This window comes from Anolis sagrei, chromosome 8 (assembly GCF_037176765.1).
Source record: "Anolis sagrei isolate rAnoSag1 chromosome 8, rAnoSag1.mat, whole genome shotgun sequence".
Taxonomy (NCBI): Eukaryota; Metazoa; Chordata; class Lepidosauria; order Squamata; family Dactyloidae; genus Anolis; species Anolis sagrei.
The window spans coordinates 9,449,257-9,468,730 of NC_090028.1; the positions used below are offsets into that span (position 1 = coordinate 9,449,257).

The window sequence follows — 19,474 nt, forward strand, 5'->3', positions numbered from 1 at the left end:
GAATTGGGCCAAACCTCCCACACAGAACCCCCATGTGGGCCACAGCAATGCGTGGCAGGGGACGGTTAGTAAATCAATAAATACATAAATAAAATAGATGGTTGATTCTCTCACACCAGAAGCCACTTGCAGCATGCAACCGAACAAATAGTCATAATAAATAACCATGCATCCATCTATGTATGTCTATGGGTGTTGTGGGAGGGAAGGGATCCCAGGAGGCCCCTTTCATGCCTTGAAGCAAGGAAAATATTGGAAGAGAGGGTTGCATTCCTCAGCCTGATAAAAGAGAAAAGAAAGAGAGAGGGAGGGGAAGAAAAAAAAAGAATAAAGGTGAAGAGGAGCAGCCAGAAAGCAGGTTAAGGCACTTCCTGGAGTTGGAAATAATATGAGGAAGGGAGGAGTTTTTGCATTCTCTCCCAAAAAAAAAACTAAAAAAGGTAAGGCCCCTCCCCACCAGGTAGGCTTTAATTGCCTCTGGGCCCCGCCCTTGCCTTTGCTGAGGGCCAATAGCGTGGCCCCTTGGGGTTGATTGACAGCATCACGTGGCCTCACTCCTGGGCAGGTAACAGAGGAAGAAAGAAGGGGAGAAGAAGGGGAAAAAAGAGAGCTGTATTATTTTTTGTATTTTTTCCCCTTTTGCAAAGCAAAGAGTCAGCTCCTGCCATGATGAGGTCAGAAGGAGAGAAAACCACCTGTTATTAAAACTTGGGTTACCTATTTTTCATCCAGGAGCACCTCCAAAAAGCAGGTAGATACAAGGATAATACAAGGAATGGTGCAATTATGGGGCTCACTTTCCCAAATTGAGTTCAGTGGGATGAGCCTTGAGTTGTTTGGATGGGAGGTTGGAGTTTGTGTTGGTTGGGTTTGTTGTATATGCTTCTCTTTCTCCTCTTGTTGCATTTTATGATGTGTTTGATACATATATATGTAAACATCTCTGCTTTTTAGCTGTTCTTCCCTCCCTCCTTCTGTGGCCATGACGGCTTCTCCGCACAGTGAGGCTCTGGTGGTCTTGTATGGGGCAACCGCTGGTGCATTGGGGGCTAAACTGGGGTCCGATGAGCGGGAACTAATTCTCTTGGTGTGGCAAGTTGTGGACCTACACAGCAAGAAGGTATGGCTTCCCACCCTCTTTTTTCCCCCCTTTCCGAATTATAATCCGTATCCCAATCCACGTCCCCTTCTTTCTCTTTATTTCCCTCCCTTTCTTATAATATTTGGGGAAAATTGGAGATCTTTCGTATCCGAATCCATGTGGGGTCTCTTTTTTCTCTTGGACTTTCCTCCCAGAATCATGTCGCGGAGGGAGAAAGTAAGCTGCTTGAGCCAAATACGTAGCCCTTTCCTGCTCTTATATTACTATTTTTAGGGTTTTAAACTTCAAAATTGTTCTCAAAACAGATATATCGTAACGACGGAAAAGAGTAACTTCGTCGTTCTCCGTTTTTGGCCTCGCTTCGTGTGGATTTTGGAAGTTTTAAAACTTTTCAAAAGTTGGGACTTCAAAATTGTTCTCAAAACAGATATTGGAATTATGGAAAAGAGTGGTTTCGTCGTCATCAGATTCTGGCCTTGCTTTATATGTCTTTGGAAAGTTTTAAAACTTTTCAAAAGTTGGGAGATTGGACTTCAATTTTTTTCTCAAAACATATATATCGTAACGACAGAAAATTGTGTCTTCGTCATTCTCCGATTTTGGCCTCTCTTCATATGGATTTTGGAAGTTTTAAAACTTTTCAAAAGTTGGGACTTCAATTTTGTTCTCAAAACAGATAGATTGGAATTACGGAAAAGAGTGATTTTGTCATTATCAGATTCTGGCCTTGCTTTATATGTCTTTGGAAAGTTTTAAAACTTTTCAAAAGTTGAGGAGATTGGACTTCAAAATTGTTCTCAAAACAGATAGATTGGAATTACGGAAAAGAATGATTTCGTCATCATCAGATTTTGGCCTTGCTTTATATGTCTTTGGAAAGTTTTAAAACTTTTCAAAAGTTGTATCAAGACTGTTCTGAGGACTCAAAAATGCCCGTTTGACTCATCACTGTCTGAACGTCAGACTCATTTTTGGGTGCTACACAAATATTATTATTATTGCATTGTCGAAGGCTTTCGTGGCAGGTATCACTGGGTTGCTGTGAGTTTTCCAGGCTGTATAGCCATGTTCCAGAAGCGTTCTCTCATAGGGCCCTTCCACACAGCCTAATAATAATAATAATAACAACAACAACAACAACAACACAAACTCCAACAATAATAAATATTATAAATAACAACAATAAATATTAATAAATATTAATAATATTAATATTATTAATAATACATATTATTGTTTATTGGAAACAATAAACATCGACAAAATCATGATCTGTCAACTGCAAAAAGCCACCTGACTTGGATCTGCGCGCATCATTCGAAAATACATCACAAAGTCCTAGATGCTTGGGAAGTGTTCGACTTGTGATTTTGTGATACAAAATCCAACATATCGATCTCGTTTGCTGTGACATACTGTGCTTTTGTGTCAATAACAATAATAATAATAACAATAATTTCTTTATATTCCACCCTTCTCATCCCGAAGGGGACTCAGGGCAGATCACAGTACACATGCATGGCAAATATCCTAGAATATTTTATTTATTTATTTATTTATTTACAACATTTATATGCCACCCTTCTCACCCTGAAGGGGACTCAGGGTGGATCACAATACACCTACATGGCAAATATACCAGAATATTTATTTATTTATTTACGACATTTATTTGCCGCCCTTCTCACCCCGAAGGGGACTCAGGACAGATTGTACACATACATGGCAAATATCCCAGAATATTTCTTTCTTTCTTTATTTACGACATTTATATGCCGCCCTTCTCATCCTGAAGGGGACTCAGATCGCCTTACTCTCTCTCTCTCTATATATATATATACATACATACATAAAATATATTAAATTATTAGCATAGTACAATATCAGTATTATGTATTACTATATTGTACTACATCGTTATATTGTCATATTATTAGTAATATTACATGTAATATAAAATATATAATTATAATATTGTATTATTAGTAGTAGTATTATATTGTACTAGCCGTCCTCTGCCATGCATTGCTGTGGCCCACATGGAGGTTCTGTGTGGGAGGTTTGGCCCAATTGTATTGTTGGTGGGGTTCAGAATGATGTTTGATTGTAGGTGAACTATAAATCCCAGCAACTACAACTCCCAAATGTCAAGATTCTATTTTTCCCAAACTCCACCAGTGTTCACATTTGGGCATATTGAGTATTCGTGTAGAGTTTGGTCCAGATCCACCCGTTTGAGTCCACAGTGATCTCTGGATGTAGGTGAACTACAAGTCCAAAACTCAAAACCAAAGGACACTGCCCACCAAACCCTTCCAGTACTTTCTCTTGGTCATGGGAGAACTGTGTGCCAAGTTTAGTTCAATTCCATCATTGGTGGGGTTCAGAATGCTCTTTGATTGTAGGTGAACTATAAATCCCAGCAACTACAACTCCTAAATGACAAAAAATCAATTTTTTGAGTGAAGGACATACATTGGGTTGTTAGGTGTCTTGTGTCCAAATTTGGTGTCAATTCGTCCAGTGGTTTTTGAGTTCTGTTAATCCCGCAAACGAACATTACATTTTTATTTATATAGATTACATTATTATATTATAATAATTCTAATAATATAAAAAAGGCACAAAATCCCACATTTTCTGAGTGTGGACTCAGATAACCCAGTTCAAAGCAGATATTGTGGGGTTTTCTGCCTTGATATTTTGGGATAGAGGGCTGTGTGTCAGGAGATAATGCTTCTGGAACATGGCCATACAGCCCAAACAATTAACAGCAACCCAGTGATTCCAGCCATGAAAGCCTTCGACAACACAGAGAGTGTTATGCCCATCCTTTTGGTAGCCACATATTTCTAGTTTTGTTGGATTGGATAAATTTATGGTGGATGGGACCATCGATACTACGATACCTCCATATCGCATTCTATGTGCTTGCATGTATCGGATGCTGGAAAATGTCCATAGAGGATGCACTTGCAGTCCTGTTTATGTACTTTCCGTCAGCATGAACACTCACATGAACAAAAAGTTGGACCAAACTTTTGGTTCAATCCAAAATTGCACTTTTTGTTTGTCCAGATGTCTTCAGACTACAAGTTCCATTCTCCATGGCATTGACCACTGTGACTGAGATGGAACATGTATGGAACATGGCCATACAGCCCAGAAAACTCACAGCAAGCCATTATTAGATAATCTGGATTATATGGCAGTGTAGACAGGACTTCTGCCTCATCACAAAACCCAGCTGCAACTGCATTATATGATCATCATAGACCCATGTAAGGCTGTTTACCACAATGAACAGCATTATATGGACCAGTGTAGACCAGGCATGGCAAACTTCAGTCCTCTTAAATGTTTTGGACTTCAGCTCCCATAATTCCTAAGTCTCAGGCTTAAGCGGCTGAGAAAGTAAAGGAAAGGGCCTGGGGCTGTTAGGAATTGTGGGAGCGGAAGTCCAAAACACCTGAAGGGAGGGCTGAAGTTTGCCTATGCCTGGTATAGACCATATAATACATTATATGGCAGTGTACATGGACTGAGCGTACATATGGTATTGTACATGGGCTTAAGAGGCTGAGGGGGAAAAGGAGCGGGCCTGAGGCTGTCGGGAATTGTGGGAGCTGAAGTCCAAAACGCTTGAGGATCCAAGTTTGCCCATGCCTGGTATAGACCATATAATGAATTATATGGCAGTGTACATGGGCTGAGTGTACATATGGCAGTGTACGTATGGCAGTGTACATGGGCTGAGTGTACATATGACAATGTACATGGGCTGAGTGTACATATGGCAGTGTACATTGGCTTAAGCTGCTGAGGAGGGAAAGGAAAGGGCCTGAGGCTGTCAGGAATTGTGGGAGCTGAAGTCCAAAATGCTTAGAGGGTCCAAGTTTGCCCATGCCTAGTGTAGACCATATAATGCATTATATGGCAGTGTACATGGGCTGAGTGTACATATGACAGTGCACATGGGCTTAAGCAACTGAGGGGGGAAAGGAAGGGGCCTGAAGCTGTTAGGAATTGTGGGAGCTGAAGTCCAAAACACCTGAAGGGAGGGTCGAAGTTTGCCATGCTTGGTGTAGACCATATAATGCATTATATGGCAGTGTACATGGACTGAGTGTACATATGGCAGTGCACATGGGCTTAAGTGGCTGAGGGGGAAAAGGAAAGGGCCTGAGGCTGTTAGGAATTGTGGGAGCTGAACTCCAAAATGTTTGAAGTGTCCAAGTTTGCCCATACCTGGTGTAGCCCATATAATACATTATATGGCAGTGTACATGGGCTGAGTAATTATATGGCAGTGTACATGGGCTGAGTGTAAATATGGCATTGTATATGGGCTTAAGAGGCTGAGGGGGGAAAGGAAAGGGCCTGAGTCTATCAGGAATTGTGGGAGCTGAAGTCCCAAAATGCTTGGAGGGTCCAAGTTTGCCCATACCTGGTGTAGACCATATAATGCATTATATGGCAGTGTACATGGGGCCTCTTTCTCATTAAGGTTTAGCTAAAACTAAGATAAGGAACCTGTTGCTACTCCAAATGAGGATTGCGTTGACTTTGGTTCCCATCAGCCATAGCAATTGTTTGGGAATGATGGAAGTTGTACTCATAGTCAACCCCATATTTCTTCTCCTTCCATATAAACATACTAGCTAGGTTACCTTTGCATGGCAGGAGTTGTTTTGAAGCCTATAGTTTCTCTTCCTTCCATATAAACATACTAGATGGGTCACCCTTTGAATGGCAGGAGATCCTGGGCTTTGTCAAATTGCTAAATGTGTATTTTTCAAAGTAAGGGTTGTATATTGCAGTCACTTAAAAACCAGCAACGCAAGCCTTTGCATTGTTTCCAACTCCTAGTTGTATTGACTTTTCCTTCTCCCTGCTCTGCTCCCGTCCCTTTCCCACCTCCTCCCGCTTTGTTAAACATTTTCAGGTAGGGACCCTGCACAAATGCCTGGTCAAAGCGGACAACTTGGAGCTGGACGACCAATGCCAGGAGGTCACCGGATTAACCCCCGAAGGCCTGAGCAAAGCCGAGCCCCTGGACCGAGTGCTGTTGCAGGTGAGGGCAGCGGAGGGTTAACGTGGGGCTGATGCAAGAAGGCAAACACTAGACTGCGCTTTTGACTTTCGCTTTGGAACCCTTTGGCAAGCGAGGCTCGCCCTCCACAAAGACCTGCTGTGCTTTCTCTGCCACATGGAGACACATTTCCAGCTGTCGCCCACCTTCGGTGACTTCAAAAGTACCATCTACAATGTAGAGTTAATGCAGTTTGATACCACTTTGACTGCCAAGGCTCAATGCTATGGAGTTGGAGTTTTGATAAGTGCTTTAACCTCAGGTTTCCATTGAGACGTGACAATGTAAGTGGTATCAAAGTGTATTAATTCTACAGTGTAGACCAGGCATGGGCAAACTTCGGCCCTCCAGGTGTTTTGGACTTCAACTCCCACAATTCCTAACAGCCTACCGGCTGTTAGGAATTGTGGGAGTTGAAGTCCAAAACACCTGGAGGGCCGAAGTTTGCCCATGCCTGGTATAAACACATTCTAGGTCACCTTTGTTTACGTTTTCATTACGGATACTGTCTCTGTCTCAAGGACCAGAATGTCTTGATAAGGTTTGGACAACCACAGCTGTCCTCTCCCATTCCTTAGATCAGTGGTTCTCAACCTTCGTAGTTCCAGAGGTATGGAGCAACCACGGAGAAGACCCCTCCCTTGTTCCCAACTGAGCTTGAGACGGGGGTGGGACTGAGAGTAGGGCCTCCTCCACAGATCGCAATGCTCAAGCCAGTTTGTATACGGAGATGCAATTCTGCAAATAGTCTGGGCCCGAACCATTTAGGAAAGTGATTCTCAACCTTCCTGATGCTGCAACCCCTTAATACAGTTCCTCATGTTGTGGTGACCCCAACCATAACATTTTCATTGCTACTTCATAACTGATTTTGCGACCATCACGAATCATAATGTAAATATCTGATCGACAGGATGTATTTTCATTCACTGGACCAAACTCCACCAGTGTTCACATTTGGGTATATTGAGTATTCGTGCCAAGTTTGGTCCAGATCCATTATTGTTTGAGTCCACAGTGCTCTCTGGATGTAGGTGAACTACAACTCCCAAACCCAAGGTCATTTCCCACCAGACCTTGCCAGTATTTTCTGCTGGTCAAGCAAGGCTGCATCCTGGCCCCACTACTATTTAACTTCTACGTGAATTCCATGGTGGATCATCTTCACAACATGGATTTCTACATCTTACTGAAGTCCAAAACATACTATTTTTACTATCTTCTTAAAACAGTCTTTATCAATCTAGGGGGTGTCAGAGGGGTCGCCAAAGACCATCAGAAAACACAGTATTTTCTGTTGGTCATGGCGGTTCTGTGTGGGAAGTTTGGCCAAATTATATAGTTGGTGGGGTTCAGAATGCTCTTTATTGTAGGGGAACTATAAATCCCAGCAACTACAACTCCCAAATGTCAAGATCTATTTTCCCCAAACTCCACCAGTGTTCACATTTGGGCATATTGAGGACTCGTGCCAAGTTTGGTCCATCAGATCCATCATTGTTTGAGTCCACAGTGCTCTCTGCATGTTGGTGAACTACAACTCCAAAACTCAAGGTCAATGCCCACCAAACCCTTCCAGTAATTTTTGGTGGTCACAGGAGTTTTGTTTGCCAACTTTGGTTCCATTCCATCATTGGAGTTCAGAATGCTCTTTGATTATAGGTTGACTATAAATTCCAGCAACGACAACTCCCAAACGACAAAATCAACCCCACCAGTATTGAAATTTGGGTGTATCAGATACTTGTGCCAAATGTGGTCCAAAACTCAAAGTCAATACCCACCAAACCCTTCCAGTATTTTCTGTTGGTCATGGGAGCTCTGTGTGCCAAATTTGGTTCAATTCTATTGTTAGTGGAGTTCTTTGATACTATGTGAACTATAAATCCCAGCAACTGCAACTCCCAAATGACAAAATCAATCCCCGCACAACCCAACCAGTATTCAAATTTGGGTGTATTGGGTATTTGTGGCAGATTTGGTCCAGTGAATGAAAATCCATCCTGCATATCAGATATTTACATGACGATTCATAACAGTAGCAAAATTATAGTTATGAAGTAGCAACTAAAATAATGTTATGGTTGGGGATCACCACAACTTGAAGAACTGTATTAATGGGTCACGGCATTAGGAAGCTCAGATTCCGTAGTCATTATTAGTTAAAACTTTAATATCCCGATCTTCTCTACCTTTGCACCCCCCAAACAATTGTTTGCACCCCCCAAACAATTACAATTCTATGGACAGCCTTTATTGAGTCTCCAAACAAATGTATGACGTATAGAATCCTTCCCATATTTGGCTGTTGGGGTGGAAAGTTTGTTCAGTTTTAATAACACGCAATACGAGTCTGACTCGTACTTTTTACCCATTTTTGTTGTTAAAGAGCAGTTTGAAGTCAGATGGAAAAATACCAATTGTCTGGCTTTGCGGGATTCCTGAAACTGGTTCTTCATATTTTTCTGAATTACTGTGAAAGTTAGTGGGAGAAACTTGCTCAGGTGGTAAAACAGGTTCGAGAGTGTCTCCACTTTTGGTGATGGGGCTCATATCCGGCAAGTAGCCGCCATGTGCCATGTGCCTGGGCATTGCTCTCCTTTCAGTCTGGATTGAATAATGCTTCGTCCTAATTTGGGAACACACCCTCCTCTAGGAAAGAAATGTTCCCCCGCAATAAGAGTCAATAGGTGTGGTACCTCTCTTCTACCCCACCCCAGTTAGATCTCATGCCAGACCTGTTACAGCTGGGAAGCTGCCTTTCCCCCTTTTTCTGCAGGAGTTTAGAAACAGCTTTGAGACTAATGTTGGAAGTTGCAAGTTCGTTCTTGCCTTACATTTTGCAACCACCTGGAAGAGCTTAGTTAAGTACACTCTTTGCTCTTCGCCTTCTTTTTTCCTGCAGTGACACACCATAATTACATTCAGTGAGCTTTATTAAATGGTATGGCACATGTGAAAGGAGCACGCTACCTTTGTCTGGGTGTGGCGGAGACATCTTGGCAAAATGGAGGAGGCCGCACAAGGATTTGGAGCTAAATGCTAAAGCTGAAGCTTGCTTATAGTGTCTTTGTGCTCTCAGGTGAGAAGATGGTCTTCTCCCATTATTATGGTGGTCTTGAGACTTAAAACTACTGGTGCACAACCTCACAGCTTGCCAAATGGTTAGAAATTCTGGGAATTGAAAACTTGAATGCATTTAGAGTAGCCAGGTATTCCTTGACTACTTCGTTACCTATTTTGGTTTATCTTTCCCTTGAGCTGCCTCCTCCACTCCATATTTTACAGGCTGAACACTGATTTCCTTTTGGGAGTTGAAAACCTGAATACATTTAGAGTAGCCATGACTACTTCTATTTTGGTTTGCCTTTTCCTTTGCTGCCTCGTCCACTCCATATCACTCAGGTTGAACACTGATTTCCTTTTGGGAGTTGAAAACTTGAATGTATTTAGAGTTACCAGATATTCCTTGACTACTTCTTTACCTATTTTGGTTTGCCTTTCCCTTTGCTGCCTCCTCCACTCCATACTACTCAGGTTGAATGCTGATTTCTTTTGGGGAGATGAAAATGTGGATGCCTTTAGAGTAGCCAGGTATTCCTTGACTACTTCTTTACCTATTTTGGTTTGCCTTTCCCTTTGCTGCCTCGTCCACTCCATATTACTCAGGTTGAACACTAATTTCCTTTGGGGAGTTGAAAACTTGGATGTATTTAGCATAACTAGGTATTCCTTGACTACTACTTTACCTATTTTGGTTTACCTTTCCCTTTGCTGCCTCCTCCACTCCATATTTTACAGGCTGAACACTGATTTCCTTTTGGGAGTTGAAAACCTGAATGCATTTAGAGTAGCCTTGACTACTTCTTAACCTATTTTGGTTTGCCTTTCCCTTTGCTGCCTCGTCCACTCCATATTACTCAGGTTGAACACCGATTTCCTTTTGGGAGTTGAAAACTTGAATGTATTTAATGTAACTAGGTATTCCTTGACTACTTATTTACCTATTTTGGTTTAACTTTCCCTTTGCTGCCTCGTCCACTCCATATTACTCAGGTTGAGCACTGATTTCCTTTTTTGGAGTTGAAAACTTGAATGTATTTAGCGTAACCAGATATTCCTTGGCTACTGCTTTACCTATTTTGATTTGCTTTTCCCTTTGCTGCTTTGTCCACTCCATATTACTCAGGTTGTACACTGATTTCCTTTTAGGAATTGAAAACTTGAATGTATTTAGAGTAACCAGGTATTCCTTGACTACTTCTTGACCTATTTTGGTTTGCCTTTCTCTTTGCTGCCTCGTCCACTCCATATTACTCAGGTTGAACACTAATTTCCTTTGGGGAGTTGAAAACTTGAATGCATTTAGAATAGCCAGGTATTCCTTGACTATTTATTTACCTATTTTGGTTTGCCTTTCTTTTTGCTGCCTCCTCCACTCCATATTACTCAAGTGGAACACTGATTTCCTTTTGGGAGTTGAAAACTTGAATGCATTTAGAGTAGTCAGATATTCCTTGACAACTTCTTTACCTATTTTGTTTACATCATTTTTGTCTTGTCCACTTCATATTTCTCAGGTTAAACACTGATTTCCTTTGGGGAGTTGAAAACTCGAATGCATTATAGAGTAGCCAGGAATTCCTTAACTAACTATTTTGGTTTTCCTTTCCCTTTGCTGCCTCGTCCATTCTCTATTACTCAGGCTGAATACGGATTTCCTTTTGGGAGTTGAAAACTTGAATGCATTTAGAGTAACCAGGTATTCCTTGACTACTACTTTACCTATTTTGGTTTGCCTTTCCCTTTGCTGCCTCATTTTCTCCATATTACTCAGGTTGAACACAAATTTCCTTTTGAGAATTGAAAACTTGAATGCATTTAGAATACCCAGGTATTCCTTAACTACTTCTTTACCTGTTTTGTTTTGCCTTTCCTTTTGCTGCCTCCTACTCTCCATATTACTCAGGTGGAACACTGATTTCCTTTTGGGAGTTGAAAACTTGAATGCATTTAGAGTAGCCAGGTATTCCTTGACTACTTTTTTACCTATTTTGGTTTGCCTTCCCCTTTGTTGTCTCGTCTACTCCATATTGCTCAAGTTGAACATTGATCTCCTTTTGGGAGTTGAAAACTTGAATGCATTTAGAGTAGCCAGGTATTCCTTGACTATTTATTTACCTATTTTGATTTGCCCTTCCCTTTGCTGCTTCCTCCACTCCATATTACTCAAGCTGAACACTGATTGCCTTTTGGGTAGTTGAAAACTTGGATGCCTTTAGAGTAGCCAGGTATTCCTTGACTACTTCTTTACTTATTTTGGTTGCCTTCCCCTTTGCTGCCTCATCTACTCCATATTGCTAACATTGAACACTGATTTCTTTTTGAGAGTTGAAAACGTAAATGCATTTAAAGTAGCCAGGTATTCCTTGAGTTCTTCTTTCACTATGTTGGTTTGCCTTTTCCTTTGCTGCCTCGTTCACTCCATATTACTCAGGTCAAATACCTATTTCCTGAATGGATTTAGAGTAGCCAGGTATTCCGTGACTACTACTTTACCTATTTTGGTTTACCTTTCCCTTTGCTGCCTCCTCCACTTTATATTTCACAGGCTGAACATTGCTTTCCTTTGAGGAGTTGAAAACTTGAATGCATTTAGAGTAGTCTTGAGTACTTGTTTACTTGTTTTGTTTGCCTTTCTCTTTGCTACCTTGTCCACTCCATATTACTCACACTGAACACTTGAAAACATTTAGAGTAACCAAGTATTCCTTGAATACTTCTTTACCTGTTTTGGTTTGCCTTTTCCTTTGCTACCTCATCTACTCAATATTACTCAGGTTGAACACGTGAAAACATTTAGAGTAGCCAGTTATTCCTCAAATACTTCTTTACCTGTTTTGGTTTGCATTTCCTTTGTTGCCCCGTCCACTCCATATAATTCAGGTTGAATATTGATTTCCTTTTGGGAGAAGACTGAGGCAACAAAGGTGTTGAGAAGTTCTGCCTTTGGGGAAAATTCTTTCCAGGCCATGCAGGTGGCAGGATCTGGTCAGAACCAAAACTCTCTGATTTCTGGAGTGACTTGCCCTTTAATAATTTTCAAATGACAACACACTTGTTACATTACAGTTCTCATTCCAAAGATTGCTGCCTCAGCATCACACCCACCTGCTTGTCTTCCATGTCCATTAAGAGCCAAAGAGGAGTGTGCTCTTATTGGAAAGACACTTGAAAAACCAGTTGTCATAGACAGGGAATCGGAATGTGTGTTCTTGAACTCTATAGAATGGAGGTTCAAGCAAATCTAGGGCTCTCTGAGTCTTCTTAAATTAAACTGGGAGATGAGGCAGCGGATATAATGGTTATGAACCACAGCAAAATCTAAAGAGAAGACTTTGGAAGTCTTCAACATTCAGTTGCAAGAAGCACCCTTTGAAAGATTTTGGGGTGGCAACCTTTCATAACATAGAACAGGATTTCTCAAACTTCCTAATGCCATAACCCCTTAATCCAATTTATCATGTTGCATTGACCCCCAACCGTAACATTATTTGTGTTGCTACTTCATAACTGTAATTTTCCTACTGTTATGAATCGTAATGTAAATATCTGGTATACAGAATGTATTTTCGTTCACTGGACCAAATTGGGCACAAATACTAATACGCTCAAATTGGAATATTGGTGGGGTTGGGGGGGGGGGTTGATTTTGTCATTTGTCATTTGTAGTTCACCTACAATCAAAGAGCTTTCTGAACTCCACCAGTGATGGAATTGAACCAAACTTGGTACACACAACTCCCATGTCCAACAGAAATTACTGGAAGGGTTTGGTGGGCATTGACCTTGAGTTTAGAAGTTGTAGTTCACCTACACCCAGAGAGCACTGTGGACTCAAACAACGATGGATCTGGATCAAACTTGGCACAAATACTCAATATCCCCAATTGTGAACACTGGTGAAATTTGGGGAAAACAGACCTTGATATTTGGGAGTTGTAGTTGCTGGGATTTATAGTTCACCTACAGTCAAAGAGCATTCTGAACTCCACCAACAATAGAATCGAACTAAATTTGGCACACAAAACTCCCATGACCAACAGAAAATACTGGAAGGGTTTGGTGGGTATTGACATTGAGTTTTGGAGTTGTAGTTCACCTACATCTAGCGAACACTGAGGACTCAAACAATGATGGATCTGATGGATCAAACTTGGCATGAATCCTCAATATGCCCAAATGTGAATTCTGGTGGAGTTTGCGGGAAATAGACCTTGATATTTTGGAGTTGTAGTTGCTGGGATTTATCGTTTACTTACAATCAAAGAGCATTCTGAACTCCACCAACAATAGAATCGAACCGAATTTGGCACACAGAACTCCCATGACCATCAGAAAATACTGGGTTTGGTGGACATTGAGCTTCAGTTTTGGAGTTGTAGTTCACCTACATCCACAGTGCACTGTGGACTCAAACAATGATGGATCTGGATCAAACTTGGCACAAATACTCAATATGCCCAAATGTGAACACTAGAATGGTTTCGGGGAAATAGACCTAGGCATTTGGGAGTTGTAGTTACTGGGATTTATAGTTCACCTAGAATCAAAGAGCATTCTGAACATCACCAGCAATAGAATTGGGCTAAACTTCCCACACAGAACCCCCCCCCCCCATGACCAACAGAAAATACAGTGGGTTGTTGTAGGTTTTTTCAGGCTATATGGCCATGTTCTAGAGGCATTCTCTCCTGACGTTTTGCTTGCATCTATGGCAAGCATTCTCAGAGATCATGAGGCATCCTCACTACCTCTGAGGATGCTTGCCATAGATGCAGGTGAAACATCAGGAGAGAATGCCTCTAGAACATGGCCATATAGCCTGAAGAAACCTACAACAACCCAGTCATTCCGGCCGTGAAAGCCTTCGACAATACAGAAAATACAGTGTTTTCTGATGTTTTCTGATGACACCGCTGACACCCCCTTGTGACCCCCCCCCCCCGAGGTCCTGACTCCCCAGGTTGAGAAACACTGACATACAAGTACAGGATGAAAGCAAAGGTCTTCCTAGACCAGTATCCTGCTTTCCATATTTACAGCCTGATGCTGGGAGACCTCACTTTGTCCTGCTTGAGGCAAATACATACAATGTGTGTAAAGGCTGGTTGCATTGAGCTTCGTCTTAATCTTTGTTCCCTTTGCTCATGGTTGATTGTGAAGCCAGTGGATTGTGGGGCTAGTTTTGTGTTATCTTTCTTTTGTATTTTTTTTGTTAAGAGGAGTCTTTGAAGATCAAAGGAAATCTTCCTCTAATAGCAGAGTTATGGCTTGCTTTGTATTTGTTGAAGTCCACTTTTAGTTTGCAGTTCCAAATACAATTTAGGGTCTGTGAAGTCGGGCAGCGGGAAATCTGTCTGCGGGCTGCAAGGCATTCCTGTTTTTCCATGCGTGTCTCATAGAAGTCATCTCTGTGCCCGATCTCTTGAGGGCCATATTCTACCTTTCCCCTTTATCTCTTTATTTACCACTCCCTGTACCACTTCAAAGGTATTCCGATTGCAAGAGGGAGTGTGCCCTGCGAATACACAATGAAACATAAATGGCATTCTGGATTCTCATTGGCCTTCTGTTCAACAAACCCTTTCCTTCTGTATTTCTAACTGCAAAGGGAGAATAGGAGCAGTGGCAATCACATTATTCCCTCTGTTTATGACAGTGTTTCCCAACCTTCGTAATGCCGCGACCCCTTAATACAGTTCCTTAAGTTGTGGTGACCCCCAACCATAATATTATTTTCGTTGCTACTTCACAACTGTAATTTTGCTACCGTTATGAATCGTCATGTAAATATCTGATATGCAGGATGTATTTTCATTCACTGGACCAAATTGGGCACAAGTACCCAATACACCCAATTTTGAATACTGGTGGGGTTTGGGGAGGATTGATTTTGTCATTTGAGAGTTGTGGTTGCTGGGATTTATAGTTCACCTACAATCAAAGAGCATTCTGAACTCCACCTATTATGGACTTGAACTAAATTTGGCACGCAGAACTCCCATGACCAATAGAAAATACTGCAAGGGTTTGGTGGGCATTGACCTTGAGTTTTGGAGTTGTAGTTCACCTACATCCAGAGAGCTCTGTGGACCAAATGATGGATCTGGACCACACTTGGCACGAATACTCAATATGCCCAAATGTGAACACTGGTGGGGTTTAGGGAAAATAGATTTGACATTTGGGAGTTTGTGGACAACAAGTTAAACAATGTGATGTGGCGGCAAAAAAGCCAATGGGATTTTGGCCTGCATCAATAGGAGCATAGTGTCTAGATCTAGCGAAGTCATGCTACCCCTCTATTCTGCTTTGGTTAGACCACACCTGGAATATTGTGTCCAATTCTGGGCACCACAATTGAAGAGAGATATTGACAAGCTGGAATGTTTCCAGAGGAGGGCGACTAAAATGATCAAGGGTCTGGAGAACAAGCCCTATGAAGGGTGGCTTAAAGAGCTGGGCATGTTTAGCCGGAGGAAGATAAGGCTGAGAGGAGATATGTATAAATATGTGAGAGGAAATCACAGGGAGGAGGGAGCAAGCTTGTTTTCTGCTTCCCTGGAGACTAGGATGTGGAACAATGGCTTCAAACTATAAGAAAGGAGATTCCATCTGAACATGAGAAATAACTTCCTGACTGTGAGGGCTGTTCAGCAGTGGAACTCTCTGCCACGGAGTGTGGTGGAGGCAGGGGTGGCTCAACCCATTATGCAAAGTAAGCATTTGCAGTATAGTTGATTTTGCCGAGGGGCGCTCTTGAGGCGCTCTTGGGGGAAAATAGACCTTGACATATGCGAGTTGTAGTTACTGGGATGTATAGCTCACCTATAATCAAAGAGCATTCTGAACTCCACCAGTGATGGAACTGAACCAAATATGGCACACAGAACTCAAAATGAACAGAAAATATATATCAGTGATTGGTTGTGGTGGGGGGGGGGGGGGGCAAAATACTGTTTGCTTACCACTGAAAATTACCTAGGGCCACCTCTGGGTGGAGGCTCCTTTTTTGGAAGCTTTTAAACAAGAGGCTGGATGGCCATCTGTCAGGGGTGCTTTGAATGCAGTATTCCTGCTTCTTGGCAGAATGGGGTTGGACTGGATGGCCCATGAGATCTCTTCCAATTCTATGATTCTATGCCCTTCCCCATCAATAACATCTTGAGCAGACTGATGTTGCTTGGCCTTGGATTTCCTTTGTGAAACGTCAATGGGCATGCTGCGGTGTCATGCTGATTTAGCAGTTTCAAAGCAGAGGTTGGGTTTGATCTCGGTGGGTTCAAGTTTGGTCCTGCCGATGCTGCTCGCCGTCCAAGAACAGAGGCAACGCCTTTTCCCAGCGCTGTCTCAATCAGCATAAATCGTGTGGGAGGTTTGGAGCAGCTAGAAAAGTCAAGAGAGGGTAGGCTTAAGAAGTGGCCTCGCCACAAGATTCCCTCCGGCCAGAAGAGCAGGTTGCAATTGGGTTTCAAGGCAAACCTGTTCTGTCGCTTTCGCCTCCCCCTTCCTTCCCTCCCTCCCTCCTGCCCCAGTCTGGATGGAAAGGGTGTGTTCCTTTCTACCTCTTAATGGCCTTGCAAACAATTTGGATTTAATTGCAGTGACAATTGTAGGGAGGGAGGCATTATCCTGACAACTGTGGGATGACGAATACAAGACGGGTGGGCAGCTTTTTGGAGAATGTTTGTATTCTAGTACAAGAGCAATCCTGTCTGTCTCTCTCATAGAGTCATAGAATCATAGAATCAAAGAGTTGGAAGAGACCTCATGGGCCATCCAGTCCAACCCCGTTCTGCCAAGAAGCAGGAATATTGCATTCAAATCACCCCTGACAAATGGCCATCCAGCCTCTGCTTAAAAGCTTCCAAAGAAGAAGTCTCCACCACACTGGGGCAGAGAGTTCCACTGCTGAACGGCTCTCAGCAAAGAAAAAGGTGGGGAGAGAGAATTATACTGATTTAGCTGGATTCTGATTTGAAAATCTGATTTGGGTGCAAAAAGAATGCAACCCATCAGCCCCTGTGCAGTGCATATGGAGAACTGAGCCGACCTTTGCAACCCTTTCCGAAGTCAACGGCTGATTTTCTTCACATTGCTGAGGCTCAAATGCCCGAAAGGCATCACGTCCTATCTGATCTTGGAAGCTAAGCAGAATCTGCTTTGCGGTATTGTGTTATTGCTCTCAGTTCTCTTTGTAGGCCAGTAGGTGTTCTTGAGAGTAGTGTTACGTCATCTTCATAAATCAGGGGTCCTCAAACTAAGGCCCGTGGGCCAGATACGGCCCTCCAAGGTCATTGACCTGGCCCTCGCTCAGGTTCAACCTAAGTCTGAAATGATTTGAAAGTATACAACAACAATCCTATTTCATCAGCCAAAAGCAGGCCCACACTTCCCATTTAAATACTAATAAGTTGAAAAACCCTGTCCTATCTGATCCTGAAAGCTATATTGTGTTAGTATTCTCAGTTCTCTTTTAAGGCAAGTAGGTGTTCTTGAGAGTAGTGCTGCATCATCATTATAAAGTAAGGTGGAAATATGTCTTCCCAAAATTTTTGGTGGGTGGAAATCCATGTTGTGAAGATGATCCACCATGGAGTCCATGTAGAAGTTCAATAGTAGTGGGGCCAGGATGCAGCCTTGCTTGACAGCTTTCTCAGTTCCAACTGCATTGGTGAAGTGGCCTTGAGGGTTACATCTTATTTTCATGGAGTGAGTGGATTAGGTAAAGTAGTTGCCGGCCGATTGAAGAGGTCTCCAAGGTCATGTGGCCAGGGGAGCAGGATGAACTCCTGTGCACTCTATGCAGTCATGCCGGCCACATGACTTCGGAGGCGCCTATGGACAATGCCGGTTCGTCAGCTTAGAAATTGAGATGAACTCCAATCCCCAGAGTCAGACATTTGCTTGGCTATCGGAATATCTGTGCATGATGGGTACCCAGGATGAGAGAACTGTGAGATGCTGGTTGTGGAAACAGTGTCGACTTATTCTGTGAAGGCTTCAGAAAACGTTTTCATCGTTGGCAGAAATGTATCCAATTGTCTGGTGATTATGTGTGGGTCACATTATTGCCTTCCGTGGCTATCGGGAGATCTGTGCACGATGGGTACCCAGGATGAGAGAACTGTGAGGTCCTGGTTGCAGAAACAATGTCGATTTCTTCCATGACGGCTTCAGAAAACGTTTTCATTGTTGGCAGAAATGTATCCAATTGTCTGGTGATTACATGGAATAATGAATAGTGGTAGTTAAAGAGCACATTCTAAGGATTATTTCTGCATTTGATTTGTTAAAATATTCCCATCCAAACCCAAGTAACGAAGGTGGAGGCATTACTTTTCATTCAACCCTCGTAGATAGATATGTGTATATATTTTCCAGGCTGCATGGCTGTGTTCCAGAAGCATTCTCTCCTGACATTTCAGCTGCATCTATAGCAGGCATCCTCAGATGGGTATATAAATATGTATACAAGCAAACTCTAGATTGCATAGGGAAGGGGTAGATTTTGGTCACTTCCTGTTGTCTCAGCCCCGTTCTGTTTGTTTGTAACTTGGGGACTGCCTGTATTCAGTCTGCCCTCCATCACGTTACCAAATGTTGAGATTATATACATTTTAATGCCTACCTGACACACACATTAAAAGTACACACACCCCTTTCTCCAGCTCTGTAGGCTGGTTCGGCTTCACACAACAAACAGGGCAAGAGTGTTGGGTAAATACGGCTGGACTGTGCTTGGCAATCGATGGAGCCAGTGCTAAAGATCACGTTGCTCTGGAAAGTGTGTCCTTGAAATGCAATGCGGTGGAGGGGCAGCGGAGAGGGGGACGGCATGGCAGTCAGCCCGGCAACTGAGAGTTTTAAAGGAGCTGCCTGTGCCTCTGCATCGGAAGCATGTGAACATATACTTTTGCAAACAATTTGTCAATTAGATGTGGCCTAACGCATATACTATCACATAAGGTGACTTCCCACTTACTTACTAGAAATGTATGGGCATGTTTAAGGTAATTTCTTGGCATTCCATATTGCTTTATTACTTACTTAGGCGATCCCTCATTGGCCGAGTAGGATAGTCTTCCAAGATCAATGTTCTGGTGAGTCCGTAGGTGACTGTGGAGCCGTATCTTGATCTGCATCTTCTCCCACAGTGAGGACATTGGTTTCCAGGTGGAAGGTGGCCTCGGTCGGGGTTGGCTTGACGCACCTTC

At 42.5% G+C, this 19,474-nt stretch overlaps 1 protein-coding gene across 2 annotated transcripts in view; it reads left to right on the forward strand.

Annotated features, from left to right (window-relative positions):
• Nucleotides 1-570: 570 nt before the first annotated feature.
• Nucleotides 571-19,474, forward strand: part of ESRP2 (epithelial splicing regulatory protein 2) — a 79,421-nt gene continuing 60,517 nt past the window's right edge. Inside the window, exons 1-3 of one of the 2 annotated variants that reach the window (XM_060787912.2) lie at nt 571-751; nt 955-1,120; nt 6,048-6,176. In XM_060787912.2, the coding sequence (XP_060643895.2) occupies nt 983-1,120; nt 6,048-6,176 (267 nt within the window). In that variant the 5' untranslated portion in view covers nt 571-751; nt 955-982. The remainder of the gene's footprint in view (nt 752-954; nt 1,121-6,047; nt 6,177-19,474) is intronic. The other variant, XM_067471021.1, reaches the window with a different exon arrangement.